The sequence below is a fragment of the Dipodomys merriami genome, unplaced genomic scaffold (genome assembly GCF_024711535.1).
Source record: "Dipodomys merriami isolate MVZ:Mamm:240054 unplaced genomic scaffold, mDipMer1.0.p SCAF_718, whole genome shotgun sequence".
NCBI lineage: Eukaryota > Metazoa > Chordata > Mammalia > Rodentia > Heteromyidae > Dipodomys > Dipodomys merriami.
In genome coordinates this window covers 293,883-317,461 of record NW_027206311.1, presented here as the reverse complement: position 1 = coordinate 317,461, position 23,579 = coordinate 293,883, and the positions used below count along the sequence as shown (strand labels likewise).

Below are 23,579 nucleotides of genomic sequence, written 5' to 3'. Positions count from 1 at the left end.
ATTTGTTAGGCTCCACCTGTGGTTACTTTTCAAAGCAGGTCTTCTACATTACGCCCAATTCTGAGGAGAGGCGACGGGTAGTGTTATTTTGAGGAAATCAAGGCTCAGAAAGGCCACGTAGGCAAAGCCCCGTTCTAAGAACGATGCCTGAGGACCAGCCGACCAGAGCTCGCGGGGAACAAACACACTCAGTCCCGAAGAGGTGTTTACGGGCGGCTAGCAGTAGGGGAAGCCGGAGGCCTGGAAGCGACCAGGTTATCTCGGAAAACGGAGATAAAAGCGGAGACACAGAAAGTCCTTTGTCCCGGAGCGGGAGTTGGCGCGGAGGGGCGGGGGCGCTTCGGGCCACAGGGAACGTGGCGCTGCTCCGGGCTGCGAGGGACCCGCGAGTCTTCCGCCCCGAGCCCGCCCCTGCCCGCACCCCGCCGGGATCACCACCCCGCGAGGCCCAGCCCCGTGGTCGGGCCGGGCCCAGGCGCGACCCCGCTGCAGTGGCCCCCCCAGTCCGCCCGGGGCGCTGTGGCTGCGGCGGGTCCGGAGGGGGCGGCGAAGCCTTGGGGAGGGGGAGGGAGGGGATCGGAGGCGGGGTGGGGGGGCGGAGGCGCCGGAGCCGAGCCGGGCCGGCCCGGGAGGAGGAGGAGTCGGGCGGGCTGGCGGGCGGCCGGGTGGCGGCGGCGGCATGGCGGAGCCGAGCGGGGCCGAGACGAGGCCCCCTATTCGGGTCACAGTCAAGACCCCCAAGGACAAGGAGGAAATCGTGATCTGCGATCGCGCCTCGGTCAAGGAGGTAGCACGGTTCGCTGGTGGGGGTGGTCAGGGAGGAGCGCGGAGGAGGGGTCAGCGGAGGGGGGGCGCTCCGTGAGGGCCTGGCCCCGGGCAAGGTCCCCGACTGGAGAGTGGGGGCCGGCGGGCACTCCAAAGTGTGGCAGGGGAAGAGAGGCGGGAAGGGGGCGCCCTGCGAGGGTGGGTATGGGGGAGCGCGGCGCGTGCTGGGGGGTGGGGGGGCGGGTTTGGCTGTGTGGCCAGAGCTGGGGGCGTGGTGGTGGAGAGTGGGGACCGGGGAAGGACCCTGGGCTTGAGGGGAGTTATGTCCCACTTATTGCGGGGGGGTTGAGGCGGAGTAGGACTGGGGCGAGGTGCTGAACCGGAGCGCACTGGGTGGGGGGTGGTGCGGGCGGAGTTCTCAGCGCCCGCTGTGTGTCTCCAGGAGGAAGCCCTGGCGTCTCTGAGCGCTGGGGCGACCCAGGGCGCTTTCCCCTCTGCCCAGAGGCATCCCACTCTCTCAAATGCAGGTGGTTACTGCTCTCTTCTGGGATTTATAGTTCTGTAGGTGCTCAATAAAATTTCGTTGCATGAGGAACTATTTATTTCCTGCACTGCTCCAGAATTTCACATAGGTGGGGCCTAAGATAGGCTGTCTGGTTGAAAGCCAGAGACCTGAAAGCTGCTTTTGCTCAGCAAGTGCACTGTTTATATTGCAAAGGTGTGTTTGGTGGTGTTGGGGTGGGGGGGAGGGCAATAGAATTTGGAGAGTCTTACTATCTCCAAAGTAGCCCTCAGTGCCATCTCTTTCCTCACTTCCATATCAGATTACTAAATCTCAGAATTTAAATAGTGTTCTCTGCAAGGCTGAATTTGAAAACAGCTCTAACTGAGAGACATGTGTTTGGTTAAGAGCCTAGACATTTGTATCAAGGCCTGAGTTCCAGTCTTCCCAAGACAAATTACCTAAACTCTCTGGTCCTCCGTTTTCTAATCTTTAGGAGATGAGGAAGATAGTGCACTAAATTGCTAACTTGTGAATGGTTAGGACTCTTACTGAATTTGTGGTAGTTGTTATGGGAAAGCTGGAAATAAAAAGAAGTGAGGCCAGGTGCTTGTGACTCACTCCTGAAATCCTAGCTTCTCAGGAGGCCTAGCTCTAAGGATCTCAGGAAAGTCCGTTAAACTCATCTCCAGTAAGTCTCACTGTGGCTCAAGTGGTAAAGTATTAGTTAGCCTTGAGCAAAATGAAGCTCACGGATAGTACCCAGGGCCTGAATTCAAGCCCCAGGACTGGCACAAAGAATAAAGAAGAAAAGGGGAAACTAGGAGCCAGAGAAGACTGAAACAAGACTCTGCCTGGGTTCAAGGCAATTTGAAGGGATTGGGAATGGGAGGGCTGCCTGAGTAGTATTCTCACAAGAGGTGAGGATAGGAGCCTCTGGGATAGAGCTGTGAGAACTAGTTGGTCTGTCTCCTTGAATGAGAATTAAGAGACCTACTGGGCTGGGGGTGTGGCTCAAATGGTAGAGACTTGTCTAGCAACTCAGACCCTCAGTTCTATTTCCAGAGCTGAAAGAAAAGAAAAAGCAATTAAGAAAGAAGCTATTTATTGTAGCTAGAGGGAGGGAGTTGAGACTGCAGAAAGGACTTCCCACAAGTAGAGGTCAGAGCAAGAGAATGCAGACATTCTTGAAGAAGTGGCAGGGTCCCCGGTGGGTGGTGTCTAGGCAGCCTCCACAATGTTCTTTGCTTCTTGATCACAGTTCAAAGAGGAAATCTCACGGAGGTTTAAGGCTCAGCAGGATCAGCTGGTCCTGATCTTCGCAGGCAAGATCCTCAAGGATGGAGACACACTGAATCAGCACGGGATCAAGGACGGGCTCACTGTCCATCTGGTCATCAAGACCCCTCAGAAGTAAGCTCAGGAGAGGAACCCACCTTGTTTTCTGGTTGGGACTTCCCAGTCCAATACTTCCTTCGCCTTTCCTCCACTACACCTAGCTGGCCTGTGCCCAGGCCTAGGTGGGTGGCTCTTGGGTAGAGACAATTGCATCTTCCTCTAGGAGATGCCCTGGATGAAGACAGATGACATTAATGACTTCCTCCCTCTCCCTGTTTACTGACTGCCCACCCGCCAGCATCGCCTCACCTCAGCCTGAGGTGACTGGGATCAGGGTTGCTCAGAAGGTGGCTTGGGCTAGCAGTAGCTGCACAGCCCACATAGAGATGGCTGTGGTACCTTCCCTCTTTGGTACTTAGTCCAACCAGGATTCATTCTCCTTTCTCTTTCCCCAGGGCTCAGGATCCAGCTGCTGCCACTGCTTCTTCCCCTTCTACTCCTGACCCGGCCTCAGCACCCTCTACCACACCTGCTTCACCTGCCACCCCTGCCCAGCCCTCCACTTCTGGCAGTGCTGCTTCAGATGCTGGCAGTGGAAGCCGGAGGAGCAGTGGGGGGGGTCCCTCCCCAGGGGTTGGGGAGGGACCCCCCAGTGCTACTGCATCTATTCTCTGTAAGCCCTTGGAAAGGAGAACACAATTTTGTGTTGGGCTAGGGAGTGGGGGAAAGCCAAAAAGGAGGGAAAAACATGGTCCTACTCCTGGTTCTATGTGACTGGGGACACCTGGACATAGGGTTCCAGACCTTAGTGCTTGACCAAGCTGGGAAGGAAACGAGTCCATGAATTTCCTAGAGGAGGGGAGTATAAGCCAAATATGAGCTCTGGGCATGGAGATTGGAAGAGCCTGTGAACTGGGAAAAGGTGACTCCCAAAATTATGCAGATGTGGAGTGTTTATTTACTCATTTAACAGGCCACTACTGATTGTCATACCTCTGCTTGACTCTGTACTTAGCTCAGTCTCTGCTGTCAAAGAGGTCTCAATCCTTTGAGCTCACCTTTTTGCCAGAAGCGGATCAGACCTGGGGCTGTGGGAGTGACTGGAAAGGGAGATGGGAAAAGTAGTTTGGGCCCATCTTGGAGACCCAAATTCTGGCTCTACTAGATGGGGGAAGGACTCTTGGGGTAGACTGTGACCCTGCCCCCTCCCCACAGCTGGCTTTGGGGGCATCCTGGGGCTGGGCAGCCTGGGCCTAGGCTCTGCCAACTTCATGGAGCTGCAGCAACAGATGCAGAGGCAGCTGATGTCCAACCCTGAGATGTTGTCACAAATCATGGAGAACCCGTTGGTCCAGGATATGATGTCTAACCCTGACCTGATGCGCCACATGATCATGGCTAACCCTCAGATGCAGCAGCTGATGGAACGGAACCCTGAGATCAGCCACATGCTGAACAACCCTGAGCTTATGAGGCAGGTAGGTTTGGGAGAAAAAGGCTAGAAGGGTGAAAAACACCTGATGCCCTGCCCTCTTCAGTCTTTCCTGCCTTGTCCCATATTGGTTTGTTTTTCTCATTCATTCATCCATTCACTTAGCAGCTATATTTTGAATATTTGAGGCAGAGTCATAGAAGGATGAAGGACTAGCTTCTGGTCTCAAAGGGAAGTGGGACAAGTAAACAAGTAGATACAGTATACGATCCTGATATCACAGAATCACAGAGGAGGGAGGGTAAGAGGTCCGGGGGTGGGCTGGGAAGGTGGCTCAGTGGTAGAGCGCTTGCCTTGCATGCCTGAGGCCCTGGGTTCGATTACTCAGCACCACATAAGCAAAAAGAAAAAAAGCCGGAAGTGGCGCTGTGGCTCAAGTGATAGAGCTCTAGCCTTGATCTGAAGAGCTGAGGGACAGCGCCCAGGCCCAGAGTTCAGGCCCCACGACTGGACCCCCCCCCCAAAAAAAAAGAGGTCCTGGGGCATACCGGGCCCAGAAGAAATGTCACCAAATTGAGACTCAAAAAGGGAGGGCAGGTGAGCCAGAGAAAAGGAAAAAAAAAAAAAATCAGGGCTAAGGGACAGAAAAGCAAAGACCTAGGAGTAAAAAATAAGTTATTTTGAGGAGCATTGTGACTGGGCAGGCCTGGTGGGGAAGAAGGCCCAGCAGATGCCATTTTGCCATTGATGTTTTTGGGAGCTTCAACTCAGACCAGTCCAAGAGATAAGGAGAGATGGTATTCCTAGCAGAGCTGTGGGTATCAGAGCTGGACTTTCCAGAAGGCAACTTCCCTAAGGGCAAGTGTTTTTTGTTTTTTGTTTTGTCAGTCGTGGAGCCTGAACTCTGGGCCTGGGCACTGTTCCTTAGCTCTTCAGCTCAAGGCTAGCACTGGAGTCACAGTGCCATTTCCAGTTTTTTCTGCTTATGTGGTGCTGAGGAATTGAACCCAGGGCCTCATGCATGAAAGGCAAGCACTCTAACACAGAGCCACCTTCCCAGCCCAAGTGTTTTGTTTGTTTGTTTGTTTGTTTTTTTGATTGGTTGTAAGGCTTGTACTCAGAGCTCTTTTGCTCAAGGCTAACACTCTACCTCTTTGAGCCACAGCTCCACTTCCAGTTTTCTGGAGGTTAATTGGAGATAAGAATCTCACAGGGATTTTTCTGTGGAGACTGGCTGCCAATCACAATCCTCAGATCTCAGCTCCCCTGAGTAGCTAGGATTACAGGCATGAACCACTGGCACCCAGCTGGGCAAGGGGTTTTGAGTGTTTAGTGCCTTATCTGGAGCTGTGCCTGATACATAGTAATTACACAATTGTTATTGGATGAATGAATATGAAATGAGATCAGAGTCCCAAGACGCTGGGCACCTCAGTCCAAAAGGGTGTGGAGTTTTGTTTTGAGGGTTTATCTTGTTTTGTTTTTATCTTTTAAGAAAGTATCTTGCTGGGCACTGGTGGCTCATGCCAGTAATCCTAGCTACTCAGGAGGCTGAGATATAGAGATCACAGTTCAAAGCCAGCCCAGGCCAGAAAGTTGGTGAGACTCTTATCTCCATTAAACCAGCAGAAAACCAGAAGTGGCGCTGTGTCTCAAGTGGTAAAGTGCTTGCCTTCAGCTGAAGAGCTGAGGGACAGCGCCCAGGCCCAGAGTTCAAGCCCCATGACCAACAAAAAAAGAAAGAGAGAGAGAGAGAGAGAAAAGAAGGAAGGAAGGAAAGAAGGAAGGAAGGAAAGGAAGGAAGGAAGGCAGGCAGGCAGGCAGGCAGGCAAGCAAGCATCTTAGAAGAGGCAAGTGTTATAAAACAAATTTGGGAAGAAGGAAGTAGGCCAATTGGGATGGGAACAAGAAGTTACTATGCTGCTATGCTCACATTCTCCCTCCTGAACTTGGTGAGGTTTGATACCATTGACTCCTAATTAAAAGTTTGCATTACCTACAAAGAAGAAAAGCTTCGCCAGGTACTGGTAGTTCATGCCTGTAATCCTAGCTACTCAGGAAGCTGAGATCAGACGATTAAGATCTGAAGCCAACCTAGGCAGAAAAGTCTGTGAGATTCTAATCTCTAATTAAGCAACAAAAAAAGGTAGAAGTGGAGTTATGGCTCAAGTGATAGTGCACCAGCCATGAGCAGAAAAAGACAAGTAAGAGCACAAGTCCTTAAATTTAAGCCCCAGTACCAGTACCAAAAAAAGAAAAAGACAAAGAAGGGGTAAAGAGAGAGAGGAGAAGATGTTGTTGACGACTGTCATCAATTTTTGGTGTTACTCAAAGTTCAGTCAGGCTAAAGACCTTGGATTGGGTTTGAGGATGTCAGCGTTGTCTCAGCCTGATCCTTCCCCTATCTGATGTGAGGTCAGGAGTCACAATGTGGTCTTGGTCAGATAGGCCAACCTGGCCTTGAAACCTGTTCTACCATTAACTGGTTATGTGTCTTAGGCAGCAAGTTCTTGAATATCTCTAAGCTTAGTTATTTGTTTTTTTCATTTACAAAATAGGAACAGGAATACTTACTCGTCATTGTGAGGATGGCATGACTTGAATTCTGTAGACTGCTATTTGTAGTAGCTTCTCAATAGATACTAATTTTCTCTCTGGACCCTCAGAGCCTAAGAAAGAAAAGCTACTGCCTCCCCCCATCTGGAAGCATGGTCCTCTGCTAGGAAAAGCCAACGGAAATAACCACAGGGAGGCAGGGCTGGGGCCTAGATTACAGGAGAGGAAGGAAGTCTGGTTTGCCTTACTCTCTGCCTCTGTGGGGCAGATCCTGCATTTTTGACACAGACCCTCTCCTCAGGGCCTGTCCTTTTTCTATCTTGGTCTCCTGGTTTCAGGGTCCATCCCGTCTCTCTTCCTTCACCAGACAATGGAACTTGCTCGGAATCCAGCAATGATGCAAGAAATGATGCGAAATCAAGACCGGGCCCTGAGCAACCTGGAAAGCATCCCCGGCGGATATAATGCCCTCCGCCGAATGTACACTGACATCCAGGAGCCCATGTTCACTGCTGCCCGGGAACAGGTGGGGACAGTGGGGGAATTGTCTGGTCTCGTTATTCCCTGCCCTCAGCCAAGGCAAGCCCAGGGTGTTGTCTCCCAGAAGAGTGAGCCTTAGCTTGAAAGCATTCCCAACAATGCAGATCCAGGTATGGTCCAACTTGAGTGGACTGAGGCATGCCAGCAGATTATGGCAGAGGTACCTAGAAAAGTGAACGAGGCATAGTATCCATTTTTGTATCACTGGCTCAAAGGTTGTAGTCAAAAGGTAGCCCTAGTACAGTGTGCCACAAGTGTGGTCCATGGCTTGCACACATCAGAATCACCTACAAATCTTGTTAATGATATTTCTTACTTCATATTTGACCTGCATTTTAAATTAAATCTCTGAGGTCATGGCCTAGTATTATGTACTTTTAAAAATGCTTAATGAGCTGTGCGCTGGTGGCCCATGCTCTGTAAGCTTAGCTAATTAGGAGGCTGAGATCTGAGTGAGGATCATAATTGGAAGCCAGCCTGGACAGGAAAATCTATGAGACTGTCCTCTCCACTTAAACACCAGAAAACCAGACGTGGAGCTGTGGCTCAAAGTGGTAGAGTGCTAGCCTTGAGCAGAAAAACTCAGGGATAGCACCCAGGCCCTGTTCAAGCCCCATGACTGACACCCCCCCCTTCCGCATAAAGAAAAAATGAATAATGAATTTATGAATAATGAATTTATTCCAAAATACAAAAAGTAGGGGCTGGGAAGATGGCTCAGTGGTAGAGTGCTTGCCTTGCATGCATGAGGCTCTGGGTTCAATTCCTCAGCACCATATAAACAAAAAGAAAAAAGCCGGAAGTGGCGCTGTGGCTCAAGTGGTAGAGTGCTAGCCTTGAGCTGAAGAGCTGAGGGACAGCGCCCAGGCCCAGAGTTCAGGCCCCATGACCGGACCCAAAAAAAAAAAAAAAGTATTGATTAGTAGTTTAAAAGCAAAAAGTATAGATAAAAATGTAGACTGGGGTGCTGGGAAGGTGGCTCAGTGGTAGAGCGCTTGCCTTGCATGCCTGAGGCCCTGGGTTTGATTCCCAGCACCACATAAGCAAAAAGAAAAAAGCCAGAAGTGGCGCTGTGGCTCAAGTGGTAGAGCGCTAGCCTTGAGCTGAATAGCTGAGGGACAGCTCCCAGGCCCAGAGTTCAGGCCCCACAACCGGACCCCCCCCCCCCCAAAAAAAAAAAATGTAGACTGGGGGCTGGGAAGTTGGCTCAGTGGTAGAGCACTTGCCTTGCATGCCTGAGGCCCTGGGTTAGATTCCTCAGCACCACATAAGCAAAAAAAGAAAAAAGCTGGAAGTGGCGCTGTGGCTCAACTGGTAGAGCGCTAGCCTTGAGCTGAAGAGCTGAGGGACAGTGCCTAGGCCCAGAGTTCAGGCCCCACAACCAGACCCCAAAAAAAAAAAAATGTAGACTGGACACTGGTGGCTCATTCCTATATTTCCAGCTACTCAGGAGGTGGAGATCTGAGGATCTCAGATGGTTTGAAGCCTGCCCAGGCAGAAGAGCCTTTGAGACTCTTCTCTCCACTAAACCAACAAAAAACTAGCACTAGAGATGTGGCTTAAGTAGTAGAGTTCCTTGAGCAAAAAAGGTAAACAAGCTCAAGGCCCTGAGTTCAAGGGCATCCTCCTTTACCCATGTTGCCCTAAACATGTTGGCCTATATAATTTCATTGCCTTTTTTGGTTCTTACTCAAAATTTAGTTTTCTTTTGTTTCGTTTTTTTTTTTTTTTTGGTCGTGGGGCTTGAACTCTGGGCTTGGGCGCTGTCCTTGTGCACTTCAGCTCAAGGCCAGCGCTCTACCGCTTGAGCCACAGCACCACTTCTGGTTTTCTAGCAGTTTATTGGAGATAAGAGTCTCACGAACTTTCCCACCCAGGCTGGCTTTGAACCGCGATCCTCAGATCTCAGCCTCCTGAGTAGCTAGGATTACAGGCGTGAGCCACCGGCTCAAAATTTAGTTTTCTATTAAACACATATATCTATATGTTTCAAATTTCAGAAGCTAATTGAAAAGTATAGAACATTATCTAAGCTGAAAATATATACAAAAGGTATCTTTTAGTTACCATCTTTCAGACATCTCTATTCTACCTTTTTTTTTTTTTTTCTTTCTTTCTTTCTTTTTTTCTTTTTTTGGTCAGTTGTGGGGCCTGAACTCTTGGCCTGGGTGCTGTCCCTCAGCTCTTCAGCTCAAGGCTAGTGCTCTACCACTTGGTCCACAGCACCATTTCCGGCTTTTTCTGTTTATGTGGTGCTGAGGAATCGAACCCAGGGCCTCATGCATGCAAGCACTTTACCACTGAGCCACCTCCCCTCTGTGTGTGTGTGTGTGTGTGTGTGTGTGTGTGTGTGTGTGTGTGTGTGTGTGTGTGTGTGTGTGTGTGTGTGTGTGTGTGTGTGTGTGTGTGTGTGTGTGTGTGTGTGTGTGGTGCTGGGGATCAAGTCTAGAGCCTTCTAGTAGGGAGATGTTCGTATCACTAAGCTATATCCCATTACACACACTCTCCTTGGTTACTAATGTTATGCCTTATATATTTTCCTAGTCATATATATGTGCAAGTTAAGTGTGTGTGTGTGTGTGTGTGTGTGTGTGTGTGGTGTTGGGGATCAAGTCTAGAGCCTTCTAGTAGGGAGATGTTCGTATCACTAAGCTATATCCCATTACACACACTCTCCTTGGTTACTAATGTTATGCCTTATATATTTTCCTAGTCATATATATGTGCAAGTTAAGTCATTATAGGTAATGTAGTAGCCTTCACATCTCCCTCCTTAGTCCTATTCCTCATTCCCTTGCCAGAGTTAACTGCTATCCTGAAGTTAGTGTTTATCATCCTGATTGTTTTATTACCTTTGTGTATGTCCATAAACATCTGTAGTATTGTTTTGCATATTTTTAAACATTATAGAAGTGGTATCGTGCTGATTCTATCACTTCAACTTGCTCTTCTTGAAATGTTTTATTGAAGACTAATGTGTGACTATAGACTTTGTACAGCTTAAGGAATTTTCACAACCCACTGGGTGTGAAGTGAGGGCAGGATCTCCTTTACTCCACTTTAGTAGATAAGGAAAACACTATATTCAGAGTGGCCCATGCTTTCCTAACAAACAGATCATTCTTTTTTTTTTTTTTTTTTTTTTTTGGTCGGTCGTGGGGCTTGAACTCTGGGCCTGGGCGCTGTCCCTCAGCTCTTCAGTTCAAAGCGAGCGCTCTACCACTTGAGCTACAGCGCCACTCCCGGTTTTCTGGTGGTTTTATTGGAGATAGGAGTCTCACGATCTCTCCTGCCCGGGCTGGCTTTGAACCGCGATCCTCAGATCTCAGCCTTCTGAGTAGCTAGGATTACAGGCGTGAGCCACCAGCGCCCGGCTAAACAGATCATTCTTGTCTTGTCCGATACTAAATTTCCCAGATGAGTGTCATTTACTGATTTATCTATTTTCCTGTTTTGTTGATTTGTCCCTATGGTGAATCCACATTGTCTTAAGTAGTCTTGGTATCTGTAGAATAATGAATTCTCCACTCCATTCCTTTTTTTTTTTTTTTTTTTTGTCAGTCAAAAAGCTTGAATTCTGGGCCTGGGTGCTGTCCCTCAGCTCTTCAGCTCAAGGCTAGCACAGTGCCACTTCTGGTTTTCTGAGTGGTTTATTGGAGATAAGAGTCTCATGGACTTTCCTGCCAGGCTGGCTTTGATCTGAGATTCTCAGATCTCAACCTCCAGAGTAGCTAGGATTACAGGTATGAGCCACCACGCTCAGCTCCATTCTTTTTATTGAGGTCGTAATGGGAATGAACTCAGGGCCTTGTACTTGCAAGGCAGCTGCTATACCATTTGAACTGAGCCTCTTTTTTTTTTTTTTTGTCAGTTGTGGGGCTTGACCTCTGGGCCTGGAAGCTGTCCCTCAGCTCTTCAGCTCAAGGCAAGAACACTACCACTTGAGCTACAGTGCCACTTTCAGGTTTTCTGGTGGTTTATTGGAGATAAGAGTCTCACAGCCTATCTTTCCTGGGCTGGCTTTGCACCTTGATCCTCAGATCTCAGCCTCCTGAGTAGCTAGGATTACAGACATGAGCCACCAACGCCTGGCACCTCCAGCTCTTTTTTGCATTATTTTTGAAGTAGAATCTCATATTTTGCCTAGGCAGACCTGGGCTGTGGTCTTCCTACTTGTGTTTCCCTGTATCACTGAGGATACCAAGTGTGTACCACTATGCCCAGTCATTGAATGAAATGAAGTCTTGAGAACTTTTATGTCTAAGTTGGCCTGGAATCATGACTCCCCAGTTTTCATCTAGGATTACAGACTTGAACCACCGTACACAATACCAACCCATTCTTCAAAAACAAAAACATCCTAGGCCAGGCACTGGTGGCTCACACCTGTAATCCTAGCTGCTCAGGAGGCTGAGATCTGAGGATCCCCATCAAAGCCAGCCAGGGCAAGAAAGTCCATTAGACTCTTACCTCCAATAAACCACCAGAAAACCGGAAGTGGTGCTGTGGCTCAAGTGGTAGAGTGCTAGCCTTGAGCTGAAGAGCTGAGGGACAGCGCCCAGGCCCCGAGTTCAAGCCCCATAACACTGCTTCCTCCCACCCCCCAGACCTAAGCTTGAACCCAGGATTTAGACACAGTCCTGAGCGCTTTTGTCAGGCTAGCCTTGCACACTACCACTTTGAGCCACAGCTCCACTTCCAGTTTTCTGGTTGTTAATTGGAGATAAGAGTCTTATAAATTTTCCTGACAAGGCTTAGCTTTGAACCATGATCCTCAGATCTCAGCCTCCTGAGTAGTTAATATTTCAGGTGTGAGTCATCGGTTCCTGGCTGACTTCCAGATTTTTCTGTGATTTATTGAAGATGAGAGTCTCATAGAACTGAGGATTGAGGTTCATAGCCAGCCTGGGCAGGAAAGTCCATGAGACTCTTATCTCCAATAAGCCACTGGAAAACCAGAAATGGTGCTGTGGCTCAAGTGATAGCCTTGAGCTGAAGAGCTGAGGGACAGTGCTCAGGCCCAGAGTTCAAGCCCCACTGCTGATTTAAAAAAAAAAAAAGAGTCTCATAAACTTTTCTGCTGTTCTGGCTTCAAACCACAATCCTCAGGTCTCAGCATGCGAAGTAGCTAGGATGATAGGCACTCACTTTCTCATACTCTTGAACCTCCTGAATGCTGAAATTACATTTGCATACCAACACACTGGACTAGGCATTGCTTTCTTAGAAGTTGTTAGTAGAAATCAACCATGAATATGTGTGTCTGTGTGCACGTGTGTGCCCCCGTGCCTGCCTGCCTGCCTGCCAGTACTTGGTCTTGAACTCAGGCCTGTGCTCTTTTTCAGCCTTTTAGCTCACAGTTGGTGCTCTACCACTTGAGCCACACTTCCATTTCCACCTTAAATAGGCTTCCCAGTTTTATCTGCCCAGGCTGGCTTTAAACTAAGATCCTTAGATCTCAGCCTCCTGAATAGTTATAAGGATGGGGCTGGGAAGGTGGCTCAGTGGTAGAATGCTCGCCTTGCATGCATGAGGCTCTGGGTTCAATTCCTCAGTACAGCAGAAAAAGCCAGAAGTGGCACTGTGGCTCAAGTGGTAGAGCGCTAGCCTTGAGCTGAAGAGCTGAGGGACAGCGCCCAGGCCCAGAGTTCAGGCCCCATGACTGACAAAAAAAAAAAAAAAAAAAAAAGGATGAACCACTGGTGCCTAGTAAAACCCCAAGTTTTTTTTTTTAAAGGAAAAGAAACGGGAAAACTGTAAGGCATTTTTGCTTCATAAGTCATACTTACTAATATTTGCTGTGACAGAAATTAAAGCTAAGATTTTTTTTTTTTAACTGTATTTTTTTTGTCTTTTCTTTTTTGGTACTGGGGATCGAACCCAGGATGTTGCACTTGCTAGGCAAGTGCTTTGCCACTGAGCTACATCCCAGCCCTTTTTTTTTTTTTTTTTTTTTTTTTTTGCCAGTCCTGAAGCTTGAACTCTGGTCCTAGGTACTGTCCCTGAGCTCCTTTTTGCTCAAGGCCCCCTCTCCAACTTGAGCCACAGCCCGACTTCCAGTTTTTTCTGTGATTAAGAGATAAGAGTCTTCCTGCCTAGGCTGGCTTTGAACTGGGAGCTTCCTGAGTAGCTAGGATTAAAGTATGAGCCACTGGCACCCAGCTTGAGAGTTTGTTTGTTTTTTTAAATACTTTATTTAGGCCAGGTGCTGGTTACATGGTTCACATGGTAGAGTACCAGTTTAAGCCAAAAAGCTAAGAGACAGTACCCAGGTTCTGAGTTCAAGCTCTAGTCATGTTATGTAGCCTTTGGATAATTCCATTATAGCCTCATAAGAGAATAAGAGTGAAAAAGGCAATTAACATCTTAGAATTATGAAAAACATTTTAAATTTTGCAGGGATCCTAAGACCACACTTTGAGAACTACTGTACTAAAGGAATATTCTAAGTATTAAAATAAATGTGTTAGGCACAATGGCACTCAATGAATAATGGCTGCTCTCATTCTGGAGAGTTCAGGAAGAGATTTAACCCTTAGGATATACCTGTAAGAAAAAGCAGAGCTGAAAGCTAGATGGGGGTGACCATGCTGGACATGCTGTCAGAACAAGAAATCTAAAGCAGGGACTAAGACTAAAACTGGTACACGCACCCTGGCTTACGAATCCTGTTATCTGAATAAACGTCTACTGAGATGGAAGGAACTAAACTCAGAGTGGGCAAGTGGTTGATCAGCCTTGTTTTGTGGCCCACTTTGAACAGGAAAGTGGCTAGCAGTGAAAAACCCACATGGGGAGGGGCCAAAGCTGCTTAGATATCTCCTACTTGCCTGCTTCAGGATTACCTGGGAACTCAAGAAGGGATGCTCCTTGGCTTCGGCCTCTGAGAAAGGCTGAGCAAGTAAAATAGGGTCCAGGACTCCCTTAGCGAACACATCACTTGGGCAAGGCTCTGTCCTAGTTTCTAGGGGCCAGAGGGAGGAGATTTTCAGGTTCATGTGATGAAGTTAGGACTCTCACTTGGGTCTGTACTGTGAGGGCTGAGGGTGGAGCCTTCCTTTGTGGACAAAGAACTGAGCCCAGAATTTTAGATTTCTCTCCCTTTTCTGGGGAAGGGGAGGCTCTTAGGTAAGAGGAGAGAAAGGGCCTAGCTCTTATCCCTGATTTGTTTCCGTCCTTAACCCAAAACCTTTCCCTCCTCCCAGTTTGGCAACAATCCTTTCTCTTCCCTGGCCGGGAACTCCGACAGCTCGTCCTCCCAGCCTCTTCGGACTGAGAATCGAGAGCCCCTCCCTAACCCCTGGAGCCCCTCGCCCCCCACCTCCCAGGCCCCCGGGTCCGGTGGGGAGGGCACCGGAGGATCGGGGACGAGCCAGGTGCACCCGACAGTCTCGAACCCCTTTGGGATCAATGCGGCTAGCCTGGGGTCAGGTATGTCTTAGGGTGGAAGGAGCTTAGTAGGGTCACTAGGGCAGTTCCTCTGCTATACTGCTGAATAGAGCTTACACTGCTTCAGGACATTGAAGCTAGAGATGAGATTATTAAAGCTATGGACAGAGGCTCAGCAGCCTCAGGTAGTGTCCCCACCCTTCAGAGGTGGAAGGTTTGTTTTCACCATGTCCTGCTATCCCTGAGAGTGACCTGAGTAATAGCTCATGAACAAACCAGGCAAGTTCATGAGTGTCTTTGGTACCATCCAGTATAAATGGGTTAGATGGGGAGGTGGAGGGTTTGTTGTGGAAGAATCAGGGCAGATCCAGGGACAGGCAGATGTGAAGCAGGGCGAGAAGGATGTACAGGGCTGCCATGTATAGAAGTGCAAGTTATTCACTGCACAACCCTAGGGAATGCTTTATCTGGATTGTGACTATACACATGGCTCTGGGAATGTCTTTTGTAGCTGTCTTGATTTCACTGCACCATGGGAGATACCTTGATTGGGAAGGTCCTTTCCCCTCTATGTGCTTCAGCTTCCTTATTACAAAATATGGACTAGCACTTGATTCAAGGCTTTCCAATTATATTCCTGAGTCCTGGGGGTTTGGAACCATCTCTAGAATGAGGAGGGATGCTATAGAAGAGGCTCTCTGCCTCCTGCCCCAGCTCCAACCAGACTATCTATTGATATACTTGGTTTTGGAGTAAGATTTGACTTGAAGAAGGAGTGTCTGCAGCTGCACAGGTTTGAAAATCATTGGCCTGGGTATGTTTAATCAGTCCTTTCCAACTCAGATATTATCTGACCTTGTGGCAGCAACAGGCCAGAGGGGCATAAATTGGACCCAGTTTCTAACTGACTTATCCTTAGCAAAATAGATGGTGAGCTGACTTTGGAGTCAGAAGAGACTTAGACTCAGGCTCAGAACTTGGGTGCCTTCTGAGTTTTCTAACCACTCAGTGTCTGGAGTGAGGATGATTGAAGTGAGGCATCTGGTTTCCATTTGGACCCCTTCTCTCCTGTCTTTTTTCTTCCTTGTCCTAGGAATGTTCAACAGCCCAGAAATGCAGGCACTTCTCCAACAGATCTCTGAGAACCCCCAGCTGATGCAGAATGTGATCTCAGCCCCCTACATGCGCAGCATGATGCAGACACTTGCCCAGAACCCTGATTTTGCTGCTCAGGTATCAAACTTTCATAAGGGGAATATTGCTGGGGAAGAGGTTCCCCCTAATAGAGTAGTATGATTCCTGATGCTCTTCACTGCTCCGAGTATAGTTATGCTGGCCAGATTTCTTACAGTAGGACAGATATCAAGGGAGGCTGATGGGGGTGGGTTTTTTTGTTTTGTCAGTTGTGTGGTTTGAACTCAGGGTCTAGGCACTATCCCTGAGCTCTTTTGGTCCAAGTTAGGGCTCTACCTCTTTGAGCCATAGCTCCCAGTTGGAAATGAGTATTACAGGGAGTTTCTATCCAGGCTGGCTTTGAACCACAATCCTTATATCTCAGCCACCAGCACCCAGCTGGGGGTGTTTCTTAGGGTGGGAAGACCCAGGCCTCCCTCTCCTAACTTCCCTTTGGCAGATGATGGTGAATGTGCCGCTCTTTGCTGGGAACCCCCAGCTGCAGGAGCAGCTCCGCCTACAACTCCCTGTCTTTCTACAACAGGTAAGTTGGGAGCCTCAAGGGCTGCAGAGGAAGGGCAAGAGGTGGACTCATTTGATTAGAAGTGGAGGTAGGGATTCTGGCTTTAGGATGCCTCCTCCTTTCTGCCCCTTCCCTTTCTCTTCTCTCATCAGATGCAGAATCCGGAGTCCCTCTCTATCCTCACTAATCCCCGGGCCATGCAGGCTTTACTGCAGATCCAGCAGGGACTACAGACCTTGCAGACTGAGGCTCCTGGTTTGGTACCCAGGTGAGGAGGGAATGGGCAACAAGGTCTTGGCTGGCTGCTCCACTCCTTTATCCCCTTTATCTCTTTGCCACTGAGCAGCCCCCATATTCCTGATGATCTCCTTTCCTGTCTTCCTGTTTTTCCTTCTGGATATTCATTCCCTCCCCTCCCTCTCCGTCTCCCTCTCCCTCTGTCCTCTCTTTCTCTTTCTTTTCTTTCTCTTCTTCCCCCCCCACCCCGTCCTCATAACTCAAAATTCTCCCTCAGCCTCTTAACTGTTGAGATTACAAGCATTGCACCAGAGTCCATTCTTTTATTTTGGAGGGGGGGCGGCAGTTGTAGGGCTTGAACTTAGGATTTGGGCTCTGTCTCTGAGCTTTTTTTGTTAAAGGCTGGTCCTCTACCACTTTTTTTTTTTTTTTTTTTTGGTCAGTTGTAGGGCCCTGGGCACTATCCCTGAGCTCTTCAACTCAAAGCTAGCCCTCTACCACTTGATCCACAGTGCCACTTCCAGTTTTTTCTGCTTATGTGGTGCTGAGGAATCAAATCCAGTCCCTCATGCATGCAAGGCAAGCACTCTACCACTGAGCCACTGGTGTTGTCAGTCATGGGGCTTGAATTCTGGGTCTGGGTGCTGCCCCTGAGCTCTTCAGCTCAATTTGAGCACGCTACTACTAGAGCTACAGCACCACTTCCTGCTCTACCATGTTGAGCTACAGCACCACTTCCTGCTCTACCATGTTGAGCCACAGCACCACTTCTAGTTTTCTGGTGGTTAAGTGAAGGCAAGAGCTCACAGACTTTCCTAGACCCTGAGTTCAAGCCCCAGGATGGGCACAAAAACAAGAGTCTCATGGACTTTCCTGCCTGGGCTGGCTTCGAAGCACAATCCTCAGATCTCAGCCTCCTGAGTAGCTAGGATTACAGAATTGAGCCATGGGTGCCTGGCTCTTCCCTTTCTTGAATGCTGTCTCTCACCTCTTGATCTTTCCTGCCTACAGTCTTGGCTCCTTTGGGATGTCCCGGACCACAGCCCCCTCAGGCGGCAACTCAGGATCTACAGCTGAGGCTCCCTCCTCCTCACCAGCCACACCAGCCACATCTCCTCCCACTGGGGCTTCCAATACCCAGCAGCACCTCATGCAGCAGATGATCCAGTTGTTAGCTGGAGGTGGAAACTCACAGGTACATGGGACAGTGGGAACTGCGACCAGGACTGCCCTTTCCATCTTGGACAGTGTCAAAGGTAGCAGTAGAGGGAAGATACACCAAGATAGGCTTTGCAGGCAGCCAAACACTTTTAAGTCCTGATCTGCCACTCACTAGCCTTAGGCAGGTTGCCAATCATTCCTGAGTTCAATTTCTATGCTTGTAAAGTGGAGATGAGAACATTAATAGTACTTACCATGTAACAGCACTGTTGTGAATGCTTTATATAGGAGCGCTCATTTCCCTTATTTCCCAGGACAATCTTAAGAGAAAGCTATTATTATTACCTCTGCGTTACAGATGAAGAAAATCAAGGCCTAGAGAGGTGGTAGAGCTAAAATTCAAACCCAAGCATTCAGTCTTCAGAATTTACACTTTAAAGCTGGGCATTAGCTGGGCGCTGGTGGCTCACGCCTGTAATCCTAGCTACTTAGGAGGCTGAGATCTGAGGATCACGGTTCAAAGCCAGCCCGGGCAGGAGAGACTGTGAGACTCCTATCTCCAATAAACCACCAGAAAACCAGAAGTGGCGCTGTAGCTCAAGTGGTAGAGCGCTCGCCTTGAGCTGAAGAGCCGAGGGACAGCGCCCAGGCCCAGAGTTCAAGCCCCCCACCGACCAAAAAAAAAAAAAAAAAGCTGGGCGCTGGTGGCTTACACCTATAATCCTAGCTACTCAGGAGGCTGAGATCTGAGGATTGCAGTTCAAAGTCAGCACAGGCAGGAAAGTCCCTATGACTCTTATCTCCAATTAACCACAAGAAAACTAGAAGTGGCACTGTGACTCAAGTGATAGAGTGCTCTTCTTGAGCTGAAGAGCTGAGGGACAGCACCCCTGCCCAGAGTTCATTCCCCATGACCAACAAAAAAAAAGAAAAAATTTACACTTTAAATCCTGTATTATATCATTCTATTTCTAGCAAAGGATCCTTTGTTTTTAGTGCTGGAGATTGAACCCAGGTCTTCACATATACTAAACATATGCCTTACTATGGAACTCCCTCCCCAACCCCTGCAAGGATTCTTTTGATAAAGCACATTCTATATGTAAGATTGGAAAGGATTCTGGAAGGTAAAATGACTAGAGTTTTGGTTAACAAAGTAAAGGCCAGGTTTTGGATAACAAAGTTTTGGTTAACAAAGTAAAGGACACACACACACACACACACACACACACACACACACACACACACACACACACACACACACACACACACACACACACACACACACACACACACACACACACACACACACACACACACTCTCTCTCTCTCTCTCTCTCTCTCTCTCTCTCTCTCTCTCTCTCTCTCTCTCTCTCTCTCTCTCTCTCTCTCTCTCTCTCTCTCTCTCTCTCTGTTCCCGGAGAGACACACACACACACACACACACACACACACACACACACACACACTGTTCCCGGAGAGACCCACTACCAACACACACACACACACACACACAGGTTCCTGGCTCTGTGTAGAGCACTAAGCTGGTCTGATGACCTCCAAGATCTACTGTGGATGGGATAAGCAACATGGAACACTGGAAGGTGCCCCTGATACAGTGGGTCCTGGGGTCTGGGTGAACGATTTGCTCTTTGACCCTAGGTGGCAAGTCCTTTCTTTCTCTGGAATATACTTTTGGAGTACACTTTCTTCTCAACAGCCAGGCAGATAGTGATTGCCAACCTTCTTCTGAGTTTTGTTCATGATTGAGGCTAGTGGAGCACTAGCCTTGAGGAGCTCAAGCATCCCTTAGGAAAATGTTTCCAGGAGATGTTTATAGGAGTGTGGAGAATGAAAAGCCTTCTCTTTTGTAAATTGTGTGTGTTGATCAGTCAAACAAAATTAAACAGATCATTTCTCTCCTGGGACCCTTTTCAGGCCTTGACAAGAGCTGTGTGTGATAACTGTCAGGAGGGGCATGGTTAGCATACATCTTATTTGATCACAGATCATTTGGCTTGTGAAGCACCTGTTAACATCTCCAGAGTATTTATGGGAGGTAATAAGGAATATAAGCTTCACTGTACCTATCAGAAACTTTGACTTTTTTTTTTTTTTTTTTTTTTTTTGCCAGTCCTGGGGCTTAAACTCAGGGCCTGGGCACTGTCTATGAGCTTCTTTTTGCTCAAGGCTAGCACTCTACCACTTCAGCCACAGAACCACTTCTGGCTTTTTTTTCTGTTTGTGGTACTGAGGAATTGAACCCAGGGCTTCATGCATGCTAGGCAAGCACTCTACCACTAAGCCACATTCCCAGCTCAACTTTGACATTTTAAAGATCACCTAATTACAGGTATAATGACCTTGGAACTTGGGATCCCTGTCCATTTGTTTTGCACTTTTTCCTGTCCCACTGATTGATACAGAGGACATTAAAGACCTACTAGTTTTTTTTTTGTTTTGGTTATTGGGTTTTTTATTGTCAGTTGTGGGGCTTGAACTCTGGGCCTGAGCATTGTCCCTCAGCTCTTCAACTCAAGGCTGGTGCTCTACCACTTGAGCTATAGTGCCACTTCCAGTTTTCTGGTGGTTTATTGGAGGTAAGAGTTTCACGAACTTTCCTGCCCCGGCTGGCTTTGAACAGTGATCCTCAGATCTCAGCCTTCTGAGTAGCTAGGATTACAGGCATGAGCCACTGGCACCCAGTCTTACTAGTCTTTTATAAAACCTCAGTTTCACAGAGTCTCCCTGGGAGTCAGGTGTGTTGGAACACGCCTATAATCCCAACGTTCTGGAGGCTGAAGCAGAGGGATTGATAGGTTGAAGCTCCAAAAACAAAACCAATGTCCCCCTGAGTGGGTCCCATGCCCTCCTCACAATGCCTGTCTCCTCCAGGTGCAGACACCAGAAGTGAGATTTCAGCAGCAACTGGAGCAGCTCAACTCCATGGGTTTCATCAATCGTGAGGCCAACCTGCAGGCCCTGATTGCCACAGGAGGGGACATCAATGCAGCTATTGAGAGACTCCTGGGCTCCCAGCTCTCCTGATGTCTAGGCCCATGCCTCCTGCCTCTCCCACTACTCAAGGCCAGCCTTGGTTCCTCAGTCAGCCCCTTCCCCTCTGCAGCTTGTCCCTCTGTCTTGTTCTCTGCCAACAACTGGGTGACTTTAAAGGAATGGGCCTTAATCCCATAGTTATAAGAATTTAGGTTTTACTGCTATCTCACAGAACCTTCTCTATTGATGCTTCTTGAGCAGAACTATTTAAACTATTTTCACAGTTCTGTTGATTGCCCCGCTCCCCCCCAACACACACACACAACCATCTTTTACAATCTGCAAATATCTCAGTCAAAAGAGGACCCAGCTGTTTGGTTTACTGGAAAAGTCTTCCATCAGTACTGCTAGGGTTCATCTTGCCTTACATTTATTTCTGGTAACTGTCTTCCTTGTTCTTCCCCCTCCTCAGCCCCAGCCCTGCCAGTGCTAGAATTTTATACTCTGAAGGTAAGGGGCAGGTGAAACAGGCTGTGATTTTCTTCTACAACCCCTCTTCATGGGCTTGTTCTTTCATGGGCTCTTTTGGGACTTCAAAGGCAAGGAGAAAGATGTCTGTTCATGTCCAAAGCAAGAGATGAGACACAGCACTCTGGATAGGAATCAACAAGACCAAATCAAATCCCGGCGCCTGTGGCTCATGCCTATAATCCTAGCTACTCAGGAGGCTGAGATCTGAGGATCACGGTTCAAAGCCAGCCGGGGCAGAAAGGCCATGAAACTCTTACCTCCAATAAAACACCAGAAAACCAGAAGTGGTGCTGTGGCTCAAGTGGTAGAGTGCTAGCCTTGAGCTGAAGAGTTGAGGGACAGCACTCGGGCCTAGAGTTCAAGTGGCACAACTGACAAAAACAAGACAGATTAGATCAATCCAATGGAGACTGGTGCAGAAGAGAAGGGATTAAGGGATTGGAGGCCTTGCTCAGTTGGTAGAGCGCCACCTAATAAGCCAAAGTGTCAGGGACTGAGTTCAAGTTCCGGTCTCACACCTACAATTAAAAAAAAAAATGAGAGAGATTTGGAGAAGGAATCAGGAAGCCAGCCTGAGCACATCATGGAAGCTGAGGGGTGGGTGTGGGTGTGGGTGTGGGTGTGGGTGTGGGTGTGTGTAAGCTGAGGGGTGTGTGTGTGTGTGTGTGTGTGTGTGTGTGTGTGTGTGTGTGTGTGTGTGTGTACTAATAGCTCTTTGGAGCCCAGGCTTGACAGAGGAAACTAGAGAGAATGATGGAATTCTAGTTGAAGAAAGGGGTTTGTCAGGTACCATTAGCTCACACCTATAATCCTAGCTATTCAGGAGGCTGAGATCTGAGGATAGCAGTTCAAAGCCAACCCAGGCAGGAAAGACTGTGAGACTTTAATTAACCACCAAAAAGCCAGAAATGGAGCTGTGGCTCAAGTGGTAGAGCTCAGTCTTTGAGCACAAAAGCTCAGGGACAGCACCCAACCCTGAATTCAAGATGAACCAGCACAATGAGGCCCAATGATGAAGCTAGGCACCTAATATAGGCTGCCTTCCTTTAAACATGCGCATACATTTTTTCTGTGAGCCTAGAACCTATTGTTTCTGAGTAACTGCAAGGCAAGATGGATAGCCCTTTTTGAAGCTATTGCAGCTATGACTGGAACCCTTACACCATCACTTCTTTAGAGAAATATAGGGAAGTTTCTCCTCTGGAGCCAGCCTTGGAACTTTTTCAGTTTCCTTCTAGGCTGAAAAGTTTATTTGAGGAAGGAGAGGGGAGGATAGCAATGGTGCCTTTAATCTGGAATGGGATATTGCCCTGCTGGAACACAGGAGGGGGCTCTGTCACCTCCCTCCCATCTGTATGGCCCAGCTGCTTGGAGGACTCCCTGGTTGAGAATACAGAGGCAGGAGGTGCAGAATACACTCATAAGTGGGAATAGGTTTCAAACAGTCCAGAGAAGATGTCTGCCTTTCCCTCCCTCCCTTCTCCAACTCCCACACTGGCCTTTGTAAATAAATGGCGTGGTCTTTGTTGTGAGAGTATGTGGTTATTTTTCTGCAGGGGAGGAGGTAGCTGAAGATAACTTCTTGGTTTTACAGAAGATTAACTGAGATCTAAGCAAGATGCTAGTGGCTCATGTCTGTAGTCCTACTTGAGGCTAATATTTTAAAGCCAGCTTGAGCAGACATTTGCAAGAGACTTGTGAATAACCAACAAAAAGCTGGAAGTGGAGGGATGGCTCAAGTGGTAGAGTTGTCTTGAATGAAAAACCAAGTAAGATTGTAAGGGCCTCATAACCGACACCAAAAAAGGGGAAAAGATAAAGGAAGGATCTAGAATTTTTTTTTTTTGTTTTTTTTTTGTTTTTTGTCGGTCGTGGGGCTTGAACTCTGGGCCTGGGCTCTGTCCTTCAGCTCTTCAGCTCAAGGCGAGCGCTCTACCACTTGAGCTACAGCGCCACTTCCGGTTTTCTGGTGGTTTATTTGAGATAGGAGTCTCACGGTCTCTCCTGCCCGGGCTGGCTTTGAACAGCGATCCTCAGATCTCAGCCTCCTGAGTAGCTAGGATTACAGGCGTGAGCCACCAGTGCCCGGCAGGATCTAGAATTTAAAGCTGAGTTCTGTTATGTGTCAAAAAAAAAAAAAAAAGGCAATAGTCAACTGGTCACGGGGTTTAAGAAGTAGGAGGACCGCATTCATCCTTTGTCCACTGCTAGGCCATAGGTCAGATCAGTGAGAGGAGTGTATAAAGTATTAGGGAAAAAGCCAGGCACTGGTGGCTCATGCCTGTAATCCTAGCTACTCAGGAGGCTGATATCTGAGGATCGCGGTTCAAAGCCAGCCTGGGGAGGAAAGCACCAGAAAACCGGAAGTGACGCTGTAGCTCAAGTGGTAGAGCACTTGCCTTGGGCTGAAGAGCTGAGGGACAGTTCCCAGGCCC

The 23,579-nt window shown here is 48.4% G+C and overlaps 1 protein-coding gene across 1 annotated transcript; it reads left to right on the top strand.

The window, feature by feature from the left end:
* Positions 1-615: 615 nt before the first annotated feature.
* Positions 616-22,676, top strand: LOC138818149 (ubiquilin-4). Its single transcript, XM_070009076.1, has 11 exons — positions 616-787; positions 2,529-2,680; positions 3,061-3,278; positions 3,821-4,083; positions 6,961-7,119; positions 14,339-14,564; positions 15,616-15,755; positions 16,156-16,239; positions 16,371-16,486; positions 17,467-17,650; positions 20,512-22,676. The coding sequence occupies exons 1-11, from the start codon at positions 680-682 to the stop codon at positions 20,662-20,664; spliced, it is 1,803 nt and encodes a 600-aa protein (XP_069865177.1). The 5' UTR covers positions 616-679; the 3' UTR covers positions 20,665-22,676.
* Positions 22,677-23,579: the final 903 nt, after the last annotated feature.

Excerpts from the sequence above, each read along its gene's own strand:
- LOC138818149 (XM_070009076.1), top strand. The coding sequence starts at position 680 with ATGGCGGAGCCGAGCGGGGCCGAGACGAGGCCCCCTATTCGGGTCACA. Across the intron at positions 788-2,528 it reads ATCGCGCCTCGGTCAAGGAG|TTCAAAGAGGAAATCTCACG; the intron begins GTAGCACGGTTC and ends TCTTGATCACAG. Across the intron at positions 16,487-17,466 it reads GCTCCTGGTTTGGTACCCAG|TCTTGGCTCCTTTGGGATGT; the intron begins GTGAGGAGGGAA and ends TCCTGCCTACAG.